General features: G+C 46.7%; 1 protein-coding gene across 5 annotated transcripts in view; it reads right to left on the bottom strand.

Annotated features, from left to right (window-relative positions):
- Positions 1–17,597, bottom strand: part of CENPK (centromere protein K) — a 121,149-nt gene that overhangs the window by 68,049 nt on the left and 35,503 nt on the right. For all 5 annotated transcript variants that reach the window (XR_012233864.1, XR_012233866.1, XR_012233865.1 and 2 more), the window contains exon 4: positions 8,028–8,084. Coding sequence is in view for 2 of the 5 variants with exons in the window: in XM_073584239.1 (XP_073440340.1) it covers positions 8,028–8,084 (57 nt within the window). In the remaining 3 variants the exon portion in view is untranslated. The remainder of the gene's footprint in view (positions 1–8,027; positions 8,085–17,597) is intronic.

Raw genomic sequence — 17,597 nt, 5'->3', positions numbered from 1 at the left:
TCTGCCATGGAATCACATCGGCACAGCATTCATCTCTGCTGTTGATAACAGGGAAGGTGTCAGGAGGCGCAGTTCAGACTGAGCACCACACACCCCGTAGGCACCAGCTACAGAGTCCATGTATCAGCAATGAATCGGGAAGTTTTTTGCTTGGGCAGGAGAGTAACTTTAACTCCATTTTGCCAAAGGCAGTTTTCACCAAAGTCTTCAAATCTGACACGTGCTAGTTTATGTGGTAATGACTCTGGAAAGTTTCCACACATCACAGTGATTCTAAGAGTGTGCATTCATGACATACTGTACTTTATGTCTGGGGTAAATTTAGATTGATATGATTTGTGTTCAATGATTAAAAGCTTTGAAGAAAAGGTAGAAAAATTCAGAATTTTCGAACTATGACTTTTTATGCCCTTTTTTAATGCCCTTTTAAAGTCTGCTTTACATCAGCTTATAATGGATACAATTAGGACACTGAGCATTAAGCTCTCATTTTCAGAAAGATTGCCAATGGCCTTAAAGGGAATCCGTCAGCAGGTTTTTGCTACCTCATCTGAGAGCTGCCTGATACAGGCAAAGAGAAGCTGAATCCATCGATGTATCACTTAATTCACTGGGTGCAGCCAATCTGGTACAATAAGAGCTTTTAGATTTAGCAATACAGCAGAGCTGAGGAAGCTAACCCCGCCCCCATCATGCTCTGTATATACAATGTCCATAGACAGTGAGCTGCTTATTATAGGATCGGACGTGTCGGACTAGCAAGCACACTGCTGTGCCCCAGAAATGATAAGCTCCTGGTGCTAAAACAATCATTGCAAGCAAACAAAACCATGGAGATTGATAAGAGAGGCATTGCTGAAATCTGTGTTTTATTCCCCAACCTCATGCCGTCTTCAGATTACATAGCAAAAACCTGCTGACAGAGTCCTTATAAAATGTTTGGATACTATGCGGTCTGCGGTGTTAAATGATCGCCGATTGGTAAAATATTTACACAGGTGCAACAGCACACGAACAATCTGCCATAGATCACCCTTCGCCATTGTTCTCGGCAGCTACAGGTCCAGTCTACGATGTGCTGGCGAGAATAATGATCTTTTGTGCAAACGGAAAGACCATTTTACTTGGCAAATAAGCATTTTGCTCTGTCATCAGGTGATCAGAAGCCTGTTTACACTGCAATACTATTTAGAGACGAGCGTTCCTAGAAGATCTCATCCACGACAATTGTACAGTGAAAGCGGACCTTTAGTTGAGAATCTACTTCTCTTATCTAAAGGATCAGACATTCCTTCTCCTCATTTAAGGTACTGTCACACTTAGCGATGCACCAGCAATCCCGACCAGCGATATGACGCGGTAAGCATCGCTGGTGCATAGCTAAGTGGTCGCTAGTGAGCTGCCACACAGGCAGATCTCACCAGCGACATCGCAGGGGTCGGGGGTCGCTACTTACCTGTCAGACGAGGCGATCCTGCGTCCTCACGCCCACGTCCACGCATCGCTCGTCTCCACAGCAGGAAGCCCAGCAGGAAGCTGACAACGAGAAACGGTCCGGGAAGGTCTCGCGCAATCAGGGATAACCAGCGGGGGAGCGGGTCGTAGGTAAGTATCAGACATAGCGATATCGCTAGCAATATCGCTGCTACGTCACAAAAAACAGTGACGTTATAGCAATATTGCTAGCGATATCGCTTAGTGTGACAGACCCTTATGTCCATGTCTTCTTGTCTTTGTTCTACATTTTTATTTATTTTCTTACATATAATGTCAGTACAATATTACTAATGTTTATTGGCTCTGCCTCAAGTTATGCTTTCTGTTATTCATACTCGCAGCTTATCACTTGACTTTTTTTTATTGAATATACTTATATGTTTATTTACCTCTTTTAAAGGGACCCGGTCATCAGGTTTGACTGATATGAGATGCGGCAACCACCTTTCAGGGCTGATATACAGCATTCTATAATGCAGTATCTGCTCCCAACATGACCTGTAAGAGAAGAAAAATAACTTTTATTATACTCACCTGGGGGCGGTGGGGTCCGAGGGGTGTCGCAGGTCTTGGTCCGGCATCTCCCATCTTCTTACGATCTCCGTCTTCCTTCTTGATTTGTGTGGATGACGAGTCCCTGCATCATCTACACAGTCTCCCCGGCATGGCGCTCCTGCGCAGGCGTACTTATCTGCCCTGTTGAGAGCAGAGCAATGTCCTGCAGTGCGCAGGCGCTGGGCCTCTCTGACCTTTCCCGGCGTCTGCGCACTGCAGTACTTTGCTCTGCTCTCAACAGACTGTGTGGATGATGCAGGGATGCGAAATACTCACGAACCAAGAAGGAGGACAGCATCACAAAAAGAAGGAAGGCGCTGGACCAAGAAGAGCGACACCCCTCGAACTGGACCACCCCCAGGTGAGTATAATAAAAGTTATTTTTCAGTTCTTTCAGGTCAGGTTGGGGGCAGAAATACAGCATTATAGAATGCTGTATATCAGCCCTGAAAGGTGATGGCCCTATTTTATATCAGCCAAACCTGTTGACAGGTTCCCTTTAACTGAATGACTCTATTTCTATTTCTTCTGTCATAGAAAACTTAATGTGCAAAATTTGAATAGATAAAAAAAATATAAAAAAATATTACGCCTGCGCTGGCTGACTATATCCCGTAATGACACCTGAATAGGTCATAAACAAGTACTTACTTCGTATAAACTGTGGGGCTGCGGGTGGATCCAGCGTGCGCCACATGTGGAGGTGAATGTGCCACGGTGTGACAGGAGACGCAGCACCAAGGAGGCGTCCCTCCTGTAGGCAGTGGTGCGGGAGCGTCTCTGAAGCTGACAGCCGCTGGGCACGCTGAATGGTGGCGGCGCGCTCCGGCCGATGAAGAAGGTCCGTAGACCTTAGAAACGCGTTGGTTTCTAGTTTGGCCTGCACGCGCTTCCTTCCCCCTTTTTTGGTGACGTCACCTGATCTCCTCCCTCTCAGCCGCTGCACGCCGGCGGCGCCTCTCGGCCGGAGCGTGCAGCCACCATTCAGCGTGCCCAGCGGCTGTCAGCTTCAGAGACGCTCCCGCACCACTGCCTACAGGAGGGACGCCTCCTTGGTGCTGCGTCTCCTGTCACACCGTGGCACATTCACCTCCACACGTGGCGCACGCTGGATCCACCCACAGCCCCACAGTTTATACGAAGTAAGTACTTGTTTATGACCTATTCAGGTGTCATTACGGGATATAGTCAGCCAGCGCAGGCGTAATATTTTTTTATTTATTGTTACTGTTTTTCCTGGGTGTGCACAGACCCAGGACATTCGCCAGCAGCGGCTGTATAGCACATATCCACTACCAGTTGCATTAGGGAGCACCGGTGTATATTTGTTATCTACAAAATTTGAATAGACATTGTTTTGCTCTTCTACCTTGCTATATTGAAAAGATCTACTAAAAAGTATAAATAATCTTAACATTTCAACACTATTTTTTTTCAATGAAATGTATAAAACTAAGCCTTTTATTATTATATAGCTGATAGTATTTATCTATTTATTATTTTATTTTAGGGTACATTCATAGCGCAAGTTCTAAACTATACATTTTTTTAAATGTATAAAACCTGTTATTTTTGGGGGGTAACACCTTAGTTTGAGGTGCCCATATGTCAGAAAACCCCAAACAAAACCACATTTTAAAAACTGCATCCCTCAAGTTAGTCAACACTGCATTCAGGAAGTATGGTAACCCTTCAGGTACATTTTTTTTTTCTTTTTAATAAAATGTTGACCAAATTTTAATTTTTTACAAGGGGTAGTAGGATAATTTGGTCCCCACAATTTGTTTTGTCATTTTTCCTGAGCACACCTGTCACAGGTTTTCCCAGACACAGAGGGGCCAGAAGACTGCAGTGTCTGATTTCATGTACTCCTGCACTGATTAGTAGCACTTCAATATCATATTAAATAGTGCAGGTTTCGGCTAGCAGTGAAGGGGTTAATCTGTTCAGTTCAAAGCTCCTGGAGCTTTCCTGCTTTGATGGTCTCAGCTGTTCAGGTTTGGACACTCTCCTCAGCTATATATCCTCACCTTTGGCAATCAGGGATTGCCAGTGTTAGTTGTATACTGTCTGGTTCTGGAGTTGAAGGTGTTGGTTGTTTGACAAGGCCCTTGGAGTGTTGTTCAGAAGAATGTTGCTTGGTGATTTGCCTGTGTGCATATCCACACCCTATCCTACTTGGTTTTTCATTCCTTACTACCCGATGCTACACTCTGTTGTTTGTGAGCGCATATTTGTATGATTGGTATTTTCATTTATCGCTGTACGAATTCCCTTGTTATTCTGGTTTACATATTCTTATACAGTACAACCCCCCAATTCCCTGGGTGGGGGATGGGACAGATAAGGGCTGATTTAGGAGCTCAGCAAGGCACGAGGCCCCGGCGTCTTCACCATCAGAAGTAATCCGGGGAGCAGGGATGCAGTGTGTTGTGAAAATATTCGGCTCCCTGGAACTTTTCAACCTTTTCCCACATATCATGCTTCAAACATAAAGATACCAAATGTAAATTTTTGGTGAAGAATCAACAACAAGTGGGACACAATTGTGAAGTTGAACGAAATTTATTGGTTATTTTAAATTTTTGTGGAAATTCAAAAACTGAAAAGTGGGGCGTGCAATATTATTCGTCCCCTTTAACTTAATACTTTGTTGTGCCACCTTTTGCTGCTATTACAGCTGCAAGTCGCTTGGGGTATGTCTCTATCAGTTTTGTACATCGAGAGACTGAAATTCTTGCCCATTCTTCCTTGGCAAACAGCTCGAGCTCAGTGAGGTTTGATGGAGATCGTTTGTGAACAGCAGTTTTCAGCTCTTTCCACAGATTCTCGATTGGATTCAGGTCTGGACTTTGACTTGGCCATTCTAACACCTGGATACGTTTATTTGTGAACCATTCCATTGTAGATTTTGCATTATGTTTGGGATCATTGTCTTGTTGGAAGACAAATCTCCTTCCAAGTCTCAGGTCTTTTGCAGACTCCAACAGGTTTTCTTCAAGAATGGTCCTGTATTTGGCTCCATCCATCTTCCCATCAATTTTAACCATCTTCCCTGTCCCTGCTGAAGAAAAGCAGGCCCAAACCATGATGCTGCCACCACCATGTTTGACAGTGGGGATGGTGTGTTCAGGGTGATGAGCTGTGTTGCCTTTACGCCAAACATATCGCTTGGCATTGTTGCCAAAAAGTTCGATTTTGGTTTCATCTGACCAGAGCACCTTCTTCCAAATGTTTTTGGTGGGTCTCCCAGGTGGCTTGTTGCAAACTTTAAACAACACTTTTTATGGATATCTTTGAGAAATGGCTTTCTTCTTGCCACTCTTCCATAAAGGCCAGATTTGTGCAGTGTACGACTGATTGTTGTCCTGTGGACAGACTGTCCCACCTCAGCTGTAGATCTCTGCAGTGCATCCAGAGTAATCATGGGCCTCTTGGCTGCATCTCTGATCAGTCTTCTCCTTGTTTGAGATGAAAGTTTAGAGGGACGGCCGGGTCTTTGTAGATTTGCAGTGGTATGATACTCCTTCCATTTCAATATGATCGCTTGCACATGCTCCTTGGGATGTTTAAAGTTTTTGAAATCATTTTGTTTCCAAATCTGGCTTTAAACATCTCCACAACAGTATCATGGACCTGCCTGTTGCGTTCTTTGGTCTTCATGATGCTCTCTGTGCTTCAAACAGAACCCTGAGACTATCACAGAGCAGGTGCATTTATATGAAGACTTGATTACACACAGATGGATATTTATCATCATTAGTCATTTAGGACAACATTGGATCATTCAGAGATCCACAATGAACTTCTGGAGTGAGTTTGCTGCACTGAAAGCAAAGGGGCCGAATAATATTGCACGCCCCACTTTTCAGCTTTTGTATTTCCACAAAAATTTCAAATAACCAATAAATTTCATTCAACTTCACAATTGTGTCCCACTTGTTGTTGATTCTTCACCAAAAATTTACATTTGATATCTTAATGTTTGAAGCATGATATGTGGGAAAAGTTTGAAAAATTCCAGAGAGCCGAATACTTTTGCAAGGCACTGTAGCTAGGGCTCCCCTAGCCCTCAATCAATTCATCTAGGTATCCATGTGAATTTCACAGAATTTTATTCATTGGGCATTGAAGAAAAAATGTTTTAGCTGCAGATTTTTCACTTTCACAAGGGGAAATAGGTAAAAATAATTTTTGCATAAATTTTCACAAATGGCAATACCTCATATCTGGCTGTACAGTTCTGTTTGGCCACACGGCAAGACTCGGGAGGGAAAGAGAGCTATTTGACGATTGTAAAGTAGATTTTTAAGGATTAGTTTGCAGACTACATTTGTAGAGCCCCTAAGTACCATTAGATCAATATTTTCTCTCAAGTGACCCCATTTTAGAAATTAGACCCCTATGGGAATTTATTTACGGGAGTAGTAACTATTTTGGCTCCACAAGCATTTACCAGAAATAAGTACGCAATTGATGTTGCAGAATGAAAATTGCAAAAGCTAGTATTGCGTCAATTACATAGTGTCCAGCTTTACTTCTGCGGGCTCGCCCTGCAAATTATTAGTAAGTGTGGTCACCAAGCTACAGTAATACCATACGTGTGGAGGCTAACTACAGTTTAGACACATTGAGGGTCTTAGAAGTAAGGAAGACAATGGAAATCGGGAGTGCAGATTTCACAGGATTTCTTTTTTATTTTGGGATGGTGTGGGGTCCATCGGGCTTTTCCAGAGCCCACTAGCTACCAGTAGCGTAGAAATCCCCTATATTGTTTTAGCACATGATGGACTCGAGTGGGGCTTTTTTTTTGTGGGTTGAGGTGAAGCTTTTTTTGGCAGCATTTTGGGGTACATAACATTTTGGATCACATTTAATACTCGGTTCCCATTTATTCTTGCTCTACACTGAGCACTTACGTTGGAGTTTTCATCTAAAAAAAACCCAAACTGTGATTCAGATGGTACCCCTGCTAAACTGCCACGGTCTGGTCCGCTGGGCGGGGCTTACTCACCTGCTCCCCCCTCCCTGTCTTTCTTTACGCATTTCTTCTTGTGTAGAGCAAGACAGGGAGGGGGGAGCAGGCGAATAAGCCCCGCCCATCGGACCGGACCATGGCAGACTTACATCTGAACCGATATAAAAAAGGTATTTATGCATGAAAGGTGCGGGGTCAGGGGGAAGCAAAAGTACTAAGAGAATCCTTATGTGACACACAATTGAATGATATCATTATATGATATCTCAAAAAAGGGGCGACAGATTCCATTTAAGGGACTTGAACCTTTGATATATATACTGCAACGCTATAGTATTGCAGTGTATAGAGTAATTTCAGTTTTTCTGTGAAGCTCAGCCTACAGCTGAACTCTAGAGGAGGACTAAGGTGGCAGTCATGGGGGCCTTCAACAGTTCCCTTATCTGCTATGGTAACACGCTGGCTTCTCTGCGATCGCATTACGGGGGCTGGGAGGGCGATGGGGGCTGCTGCAGTAACTGGCTGCACCATGTAAATGGTTAACAGCAGTGACTTGAGCTAGCTACAGCTGCTGCTTTTACAGGCAGATACGTATAACACAGCTGGCATCCGCCACTTTTGACGTAGGCTCAGTTCTTCAGTCTGCTTTGTTCAGGCCACAATGACCAGGTCTGCTCAATTTTTTCCCCATCCAAAAAAAAAGCCACTAGTGGTGTTCAGAGACACCTGCCATTTAAAGAGGTGCCTTCAAAAGGTTAAAAATACAAACAAAAAACAAATGCAAATAGATAAAAGAAAGAGAAAACAAAGTTTCCATTCTGTTTAGAAACAAAAACGTTGGTTTCCTTTTGGTATCCACATGCATCGGGGTTTGTTCTTTTCCATTTTTATATTCTACGGACCCCAAATAGACACCATAATGTACCTTATATATTCCCTACTGAGGAAGTGAGAAACAAGTGAAATGACGAATAACAGAATGGGTGTTTTGTCTCACCTGCACATCAGAAACAGGCTCAGCCTCATGTTCCATTATCATGATCTGATTCCGATACTGTTTAGAAACATAAAAAAAAATCAGTTCTACATATACAGAAAGAAAACACCATTTATAAAAATCATACATAATTAAGGATTTGTACTTTTTCCTCCTTCCAAACATCCAGACAATGCACACACATAACTTGTCTTAGGATCTGTTCACACTTGCACTCAGGAATTCAGTTTGTCTGTTCTATTTTAGAAACAGACAAATGGAATTAAAGAGATACACCTATCTTATACATTTATGGCATATCAACCAAGGGTCCCATATCAATCTAAAAAATGGGGCACCATTACATGTTGCTTTCAATGATGACGTGGTCTAAACAGAGGGATCTCAATGATTTATTATAATTTGACAGTCCTCAGTGGTTGATACCTTTGAATGGCTACATGAAAAGATGGTAACAAATTGCAAGCTTTCCAGACTACTATGGTGTCTTCATCATGCTTAGAATAACACAAAATCTGAAGAGTCACATATTTATGCACAAGAAGACATAGGAATAACGCAATAGATAAGACAAGTGACGTAAAGCAGAACTATCAATGTGTGATGGGGAGTAAACAGTTGTGGCCGTAAATATTGGGACAGTTCATCGATAAGGAGTGTGAATGTATTACTGTCCTGTGATTGAGGTCTGGTCCATGGTTGTGATGCCCCCATATGGTCTGAGGAGCCCATTGCTTAGCTGATATAGAAAGATATAAAGCCATGCAAAACATTGATTCCTGCACTGTGTGACAAAGGCTGCAATTAGAGATGGGCGGTGTAAGGCAGTGACCGGTGTCATATGTGAGGGTCACTGTGTGTCCCCCCCAGGATGCGCACAGAGGTGTAGGCCACAGGAATGCATTGCAGTTACAGGCATAGCTGTGATTGCAATGCAAAATAAAAGTAAGTGTTGGTCTTGTACAAGCTATTTGTCCAAGTCATATTTAAGAAAACCTGCTCTGGGATTTTGTTTTTGAAACGGACTGCAGGATGCTCTTTCAAGCATGCAGAGCAGAAGGCTCTGCAGAGCGTCAACTGGGTGAGGCAACACAGGCAAGCGGAGCCAAAAGGTCTGGCAATAACAGCATACACGGTGGTGCAGTCGCCCACGGCAACCGGTCTTGGAGGTGGACTGTTTTGCTTCTCGACTGCGATCCGGAGGACACCGTGTGCTGTGTATTTATGTGAGTTGGACATTAAAACAAATTTTGCTTTGAATTTTGCTGGATCACTGCCTCACCACTGTACAGTGTGGATACCGCTGCACTACGTGGACACCGGGATGTTTGGGTTCGGCCGAACAGTTACAAAAAGTTTGGGTTCGGATGAATGGGGGGCCCGAACATCCAGTGTTTGCCACGCTGTCATGTGAATGACCTCATTGGCCTGGCATGTAACACAGCCTCAGTGACTGGAAATAACCTCAATGACGTCACTGCTGCTCACTGACGCGGCGCTCTCAGCAATTCAGTCACCAGTGGTTCTCAGCCTGGACAGTCACATCTTGACACCGTCCAGGTTGAAAACTGTTTGCCCCCCAGACGTGGATTACGGCGTGGGACAAAACGACGGAGAGGTGAGGGATATTGTTGTTTTTTTATTTTTATTTTTCATAGTTTTGATGCCTTCAGAGTGAATCTACAATTTTCAAAGTCATGAAAATAAAGAAAACTCTTTGAATGAGGTGTGTCCAAACTTTTGGTCTGTACTGTATATATTCAAAAAATTAAAAATGTATATATTTTTTAAAAAAAGTTGTATTTTATATACCTACCTACCTGTATATGACCTACATCCCCAAAAGTTGACATAAAGAAATACTTTTACAATTGTTTTACATAAAAAAAATTGCCTTTTTTAAATGTGAAAACAAGAATAAGAAAAAAACATGTATCTGGTACTGCCATGGAAGTAGAAAGTTCACCATGATCTTTCTGTGTCTAACAAAAGCTAATCCTACATGTTGCTTCTGTCTGTGTGCTACCAAAGGGGAAAAAAAGCTTTCCGTGTGTTGGTGCATCAAGAGACTTTATAGCAGCTAATCTCCACTAGCTCAGAGTCAATAGAAAAATTAAGAGCCAGACTGCATAGGGGAAAACTGGTGACAATGTAGGATACAAGTCAGATAATGGTAGAAATTCTGATATTCCTCATGCACAGAATTACTTAGTCTGAAAAGTTACAGGAGTTTGGTTATCCTTTAACATAGCCGAGTGTATGAAAGTTAGCCAGAATACTGCTGTTCAGATTTGGTTAAGAATACCACTGATTTTATTACATTACATCATTTTTATAGTATTTGGCTCACAATTATTTTATTCTACAAAAAAAATATTCCAGAAAGGAAATTGGACAGCAATGCTCTGGACGTATATTCTATGCAAGTGCCAAAACCCTTAACCTATTTCAGGCAACCTTCCAGAGTGATGACAAGTTTACAGTCTTATCAAGGCAGGTGTTTTTCTTCCAACACCATCTTATTTAAAGAATTTTATTAGACAGGAGAATAGGTGAATAGAATTAATAAAAGGTGAAAAATATATTAGAGAGAAAAACTTTACCAAGATAGTGGCTTCAGTAATGATAAAAATAGCTGAAATGTAGACATTAGTACAGAGACTTTCTGGCATTTCTCCCTGGGAACATTATAAATTTGGAATATAGCACCCCTCTAAAATCAGAAACCATTTCTCTAGTGCAAATGACAAATAGCTACACTGAATGCCACAGAGATCCTAGAACCATAATTAGGGTTATCAGCCAAAGTCCATGTATCTGCTAAATAGATAAGAATATTGCTAATACATTTTACACTTTAAGTGTCACGGTGACCCTGGATACACCGCCTCCAGTTGGGCGAATTTAAATAATAAAACATGCAGCTGGATACGCCGCCTCCAGTAAGGCGAATTTAAATAATAAAGGGGAAACCTGGGTAGCATTAACAATGGTGGGCCCTGCAATAGGGAATAGGGAAGTGGAGACCTCCTAAGCTCCCCTGAGCCAGTGTCCCTGCACTCCTAACGTTCCCTATGCCGGTTCCGCACCGGGCGCGCAACAGGAACCTAAAAACCCTAGCTCGTCCTGACCTAAACCCTCACTAGGGAATTGGTCGGTGCGGAAACTAATCCCACCACTGCACTAAAACACACATGAGGAAAGATGACAAAACAGGGGAAACACCACTTAGCTTTGCTCTGTTGCGTACGCTCCGAGCAACAGAGCCCACCACCTGTGTGCATCTTCTCCTCCACCCGGATCCATCACCATAACTGGATTCTTCACCATAGTGCAGCTTTGGAGCAGAGTCCACCACCAGTTGCAGCTTCCCAGTAAACAGAGTCCCAAACATGAGTCCAGCTTCTGCCAAAAAGTCCAGCATGCTTGAGTCCAGTCTTCAGCAACCAAGTTCAGCATGCTGAGTGCAACTCTCACCATCGACGCCACTCCACCAAGCACCTCCTGCTGACACCATAAACTGCGACTCCACCAAGCCATGCCAGCCCTTCCTGCAGACCACATAGCTGCCACTCGTCCCCTCTGGCTGGGCTACGCAGGACTCATGTTCAGCTCCTTCTTTCACCCAGGCTTCCTTGTGAATGACTAACACATAATCAATATCACCAACAGTGAATGATACACCTGACACTCATTTATAGAGCATTCACACCTGTTACCTAATCACATGCACTTAACCAAAGAACTAAAGTGCGATACCACTAACTACCACCGGGGCTACTTATAATGAACGACACCACGTGTAATAATTCTAATGGCCACCAGGGGCAATCAACCCACTTTGGCACCAAGCCAAAGGAAAAAAAGTTCACTTTGTGCATTTAAACTGTCAGATCCAGTTGGGGGACACAGGTACTGTGGGACGTCCCAAAGCAGTCCCTGGGTGGGAAGTTGACTCACCGATCCAAGCTACATGCACCTCCTATCTAAAAGGTGCGCCACTGCTGCTTGGAGAATCCTTCTACCCAGGCTCGCATCCGCTGAAGCCTGAGTATGGATATTGTAATGTTTGGCAAATGTGTGCAGGCTAGATCAGGTTGCTGCCTTGCAAACTTGTTCTGCCGATGCCTGGTGCCAAAGAGCCCAAGAGGCGCCCACCGCCCGAGTAGAGTGTGCTCTGATCCCTGCTGGAGCTGGTGCGCCTTTGATGCGGTAAGACAACCGAATCCACCTGGCTATGGTCGATTTTGAGACAGCGAGTCCCTTCCTGCGACCTTCAGGGAGCACAAACAGCACGTCTGACTGACGAAAGACTGCCGTCCCTCCTGAGTGCTCTCACCAGGTCCAACGTATGAAGGGCCTTTTCCACACGGTGTACCGGTGCTGGACAAAAAGAGCAAGACAATATCCTCATTAATGTGGAATGAGGAAACAACTTTTGGCAAAAAAGGAGGAGCTGGTCTGAGAACCACCTTATCTTTGTGGAAAGTCAGAAACGGGGCTTGACAAGATAGAGCTGCCAGCTCAGAGACCCGCCTAATTGATGTTATAGCTACAAGGAACACTACCTTCCAGGAAAGGTATGACAAAGAGACATCCTGTAGCGGTTCAAATGGAGCTTCCTGCAGAACGCTTAGGACCAGGTTAAAGGTCCCAGGCGTCCACAGGCGCCTTATAGGGAGGTGCCAAGCGGGAGACCCCCTGGATGAAAGTCTTTACCTGCAAATTGGTAGCAATCCTGCTCTGAAAAAGGACGGATAAAGCCAATATCTGTCTCCTGAGAGAGCTAGGGGCCAAGCCTGAGAAAGGCTAAGATGTTAGAGATAGAGAATATCAGTGGAGAACGACCGCGGCTTCGACACCATGAAAAAGAAAACCTTCCAGGTGTGGTGGTAAATTCGTGCCGAGGTAGCAACCACTTTGCGTCCAAACCCCGCCTGAGTAAGAATCCAAGATTCAAGCTGTCAAACACAGGACCCCTGAGTTCGGGTGGCACATCGGCCACTGAGAAAGTAGATCTGGGCATTCTGGCAGTCGCCATGGCACGTCGGCGAGCAGCTGCACTAGATCTGCGTACCACGCCCGACGGGGCCAGTAGAATCACTGGAACCCCTTCTGCCTTGATCTTCTTGATGACTCTCGGAAGTAGTGGCAGCAGGGGAAATAGGTATGGGAGGCGAAACTGGTTCCATGGCAGAACCAGCGCATCCACATTTGCCTGCGGGTCCCAGGACCGAGCGACAAATACGGACACCTTGGCATTCACCCTGGAGGCCATCAGATCCACATCCAGTGTTCCCCACCGTTGGCAAATCTGCTGAAAGTCCTCGGGGTGTAGTGACCATTCCCCGGACGCAAGCCCCTGCCGGCTGAGGAAGTCTGCCGCCCAGTTCTCTACACCCGGGATGTGGACCGCCGATATCACCGTGCAGTTCCTCTCGGCCCAGTGAAGCACGTGCCCTACCTCGCGCATGGTTTCCCTGCTGTGGGTGCCCCCTTGGCGATTTATGTAAGCCACCGCCGTGGCGATGTCCGACTGAATCCCGACGGGGCGGCCTGCTAGAAAGTGATGAAAATGTTGCCGAGTCAGCCGGATCGCTCGTATCTCCAAGAAGTTGATCAGGAGGCGTGCCTCATGCGGCAACCACCGTCCCTGGGTCATGTGGTGGTGAAAAACCGCTCCCCAGCCGAGGAGGCTGGCGTCGTTTGTGACCACCAGCCACCGATCTGGAGGAAAGGGTTTCCCCTGGAGAAGGGAGGAACTGATTGTCCACCACTCGAGTGACTGTCTGACCTGAGAGGACAACCGGCATCGGTGATCGAGTGTGAACGGGTTCTTGTCCAAGGATGACAAGAGGGCGTGCTGCAGGAGGCGAAGATGGAACTGGGCGAACGGAATCGCTTACATTGCCACCACCATTTTTCCTAGAATCCTCATGCAGAAACGGATGTGGTGTGAGGGAGTGGTTGGCGAAGTATCCGAACTCCCTGCCGGAGAGCTAGGGCATTGTCTCGAGGGAGAATTACCAACCCTCGGAAAGTGTTGACGATCAACCCTAAAAAGGAAATCCTCTGGACTGGGACAAGGGATGACTTTTTTACATTGACCAACCACCTAAGCGGGCAAGAGTATCTAGCGTGATGCTGACACTTTCCTTGCATGCCCACCTTGAAGGGCCCTTGACCAAAAGGTCGTCTAAGTAGGGCAATATGACTATGCCCCAGGAGTGCTGGATGGCCATGGGGACTTCCATGACCTTTGTGAACACTCCAGGGGCGGTGGCTAGCCCGAAGGGCAGCGCTGCGAACTGGAAATGTAGACCGCTGATGGCGAAGCGTAGAAATCTTTGATGTGGAGGGAAAATGGGGATATGTAGTGTTAGGCGTCGGGTTCCTGAAGTTGCACAGCAGGAATCCAGAGCCTTGCATCCTGTGGTCTCCCATTCATCTCCGACCGCTCAGGAGCCTGCACAGCAATCTCGGCGTTGCAGGCGCTCTGCTCAGACCAGCTCTGTAGGACTGGTTGTTGCTGCCACCTCTGTGTCAGCAATAGCAGCGCAGGCTGCCCTGCAGCAAGCCACTCAGGTGGCTAAGTCCTCTCGTCACGCTACTAGGCATGCTCACGAGACGATCTCCCATTGGAGATCGGGAGTCACGTGCTCAGGTCCTTCTCCTGATCTGATTGGTTCATCCCAGAGATCTGGAAGGTCCCGCAAGCCTATAAAAGGTCCGCATGGCCGCTCGGCTATGCGCTAGTGTAGTCTCTAATTGCTACTGTGTGAATGATGATGGATGCATGAACCTGCGAATGACTCATTATTATCCCCTCCCTCGGATATTACGTGTGTGGATAGGGACTTAGCCTTAGAGTCAGCGCCAGTCAGTGGCATGCTACAAGCCACAGTGCTCAACTCCACAGAGCTAGCGTCCGACAGTGCGCCCCTCCTGGACATTGTCGTATAGCAGCTGAGTCAGTTGCCGCACTGCGGTCAGCAGCACTTGTGGGCATCCGCGGTAGCGACGCCGCACGCACGGTAGGTCTAGACAGACACCGACCCTGTGTCTTGGGCCCGAGTCCTGTGACCATACACCGTGCGTGCACACCGCTGAGACCTGTGAGGTCAACAGGCTCGGCATTTATGTTTATGCCTTAAGGTGACTCTGTGAATATAACAGAGTACGCCTAGTGCACACCGGGTGACGTTCAACCCGTGTGCGATATACCGCCATATTGTGCATCTGCCATTATATAGCAGCAGTTTAACACCTCTGCACGGTGGACCCCGGGTGGCGAATGCACTTTCTATTATTTTGTATTTAGTGCGTTCCTCCGTCCCTAACAATACACTAGCGCCAGGATCTGGCTAGTAATTGTGGACCTGCAGCAGCTACAGCGGTACATTCAGCAGCTGGAGAGCAGGTTGGCGGCTATTGAGAGCTCCACCTCAGCTGCGAATGCTACAGTGGCCGCTGCTCAGGCAGTCGCAGAGGCTGTCTCACGCATGTCCACACCCACGCCTATGCCGACAATAACCCGCCTCCTGTTGCCCGATAAATTTTCCGGTGACAGCACCGCCTGCAGGGGTTTCGTGAGCCAGTGCTCTATCCAGCTGGAGTTACTGGCCACGCGATTTCCCACAGAGCGGGCAAAGGTGGGGTTTATTGCTTCTCTCCTATTAGGCAGGGCGCTAGAGTGGGCTACGCCATTGTGCGAGCGTGATGACTCCGTGGTTCAGGGCGCTGCTCAGTTCCTCACGGCTCTGAAGTAGGTCTTTTTGGGACCACGGATCACGCACAACACCTCTCTCCAATTATTGGCCCTAACACAGGGGTCTCTCTCGGTCAGCCATTATGCCGTCCGATTCCAGACACTGGCTTCCGAACTGGAGTGGCCTGATAAAGCACACGTCCCTGTGTTTTGGAGAGGGTTAGCGGAGCACGTCAAAGATGTTCTTGCAACCAGAGAGGCCCCCACAAGTTTGGAGGAGTTGATTGCCATCTCCACCCGCATTGATCTCTGGTTTACGGAGCGCGGGCTGGAACGTGCGCAATCCAGACGAAGGGTTAATTTGGCTCCCACCTTCTCCGAGCCACTAAGATTTCCCGCTCAGGAGCTTACACTTTCTGAACCTATGGAGGTGCCTCGCGCCAGCCCCAAGCCACATCTGGTGCAAAGCTTCGCACGCTGTTACCAGTGCCGGCAGTTTGGCCACTCGACTAGCATGTGTCCTCTGCGGTCAAAAAAAGATCACGTCCAGTGGTCGTAGGTGGTGGTTTAACTAATATGAAAACCTTTTCCCCCAAACCAGTATTCCGAGGGACATTAGATAGCGGTGCTTCCACCTGGGAGGTAGAGGTCACGGTGGACTCCGGGGCAGAAGGAAACTTCATGTCCTCATCCTTTGCCCAAAAGCATGCTATTCCACTGGTACTACTGCTTCGTCCCTTGACCATCAGGGTGGTTGATGGTGCACCTTTACCATCCCACGTTACACACCAGACAGCACCTCTTGGTTTCTCAATCTCACCCTCTCACCACGAGACGTTGTCCCTGTTCATTTTGCCAGATGGCATGGACCAGGTGCTTCTCGGACTTCCGTGGCTCCATTACCATTCCCCTCGTATAGATTGGTCTTCGTGGAGTATACTGGGTTGGAGCAAGGACTGTGAGGGAAGGTGCATGAGGGGCAGTGTTCAAGTAGCATCCACGGAGGTGCCCGCGGATCTTTCCGCGCTCCCTGGACACTACCAGCAGTACGCGGACGTCTTCTCCAAAAAATCAGAGGAGACGCTTCCGCCGCACCGACCCTACGATTGCCCGATAGACCTATTGCCAGGCGCGGAGCCTCCTAGAGGCCGCGTGTACCCTCTATCTCTCCCGGAGACAGAGGCCATGTCACAATATATCCGGGAGAACCTGGCAAGAGGGTTTATCAGAAAATCGGTGTCCCCGGCTGGTGCAGGGTTCTTCTTCGTGCAGAAGAAGAGTGGGGAGTTGCGCCCCTGCATTGACTACAGAGGTCTCAATGCCATTACCGTAAAAAACAAATACCCTCTTCCTTTGATCTCTGAGTTGTTTGACAGGTTGCGAGGGGCCCGGATCTTTGCGAAATTAGATCTACGGGGGGCGTACAACCTGATCCGCATATGCGAAGGAGACGAGTGGAAGACAGCCGTTAAAACCAGGGATGGCCACTATGATTATCTGGTCATGCCCTTCAGCCTCTGTAATGCGCCTGCTGTCTTCCAGGACTTCGTAAATGACGTCTTTCGCGATATGCTCTCTACCTCGGTGGTGGTCTATCTGGATGACATCCTCATCTTTTCTCCAGATGTGGTCTCTCACCGGAGAGACGTCTGCAAGGTCTTCGACCGTTTGCGGGCGAATTCTCTCTTCACCAAGCTGGAGAAGTGCCAGTTTGAGCAGGAGTCCTTGCCGTTCCTGGGCTATATCATCTCGGCCCAGGGGTTGGCTATGGATCCTGCCAAATTGCAAGCGGTAATGGACTGGCAGGAGCCCCATTCTCTAAAAGCAGGGCAGCGCTTTTTGTGGTTCGTTAACTATTACCG

Source organism: Dendrobates tinctorius, unplaced genomic scaffold (assembly GCF_039654945.1).
Source record: "Dendrobates tinctorius isolate UK_male_01 unplaced genomic scaffold, ASM3965494v1 ptg000083l, whole genome shotgun sequence".
In the NCBI taxonomy this organism is placed as follows: Eukaryota; Metazoa; Chordata; class Amphibia; order Anura; family Dendrobatidae; genus Dendrobates; species Dendrobates tinctorius.
This window is presented reverse-complemented; position numbering and strand designations above follow the sequence as displayed.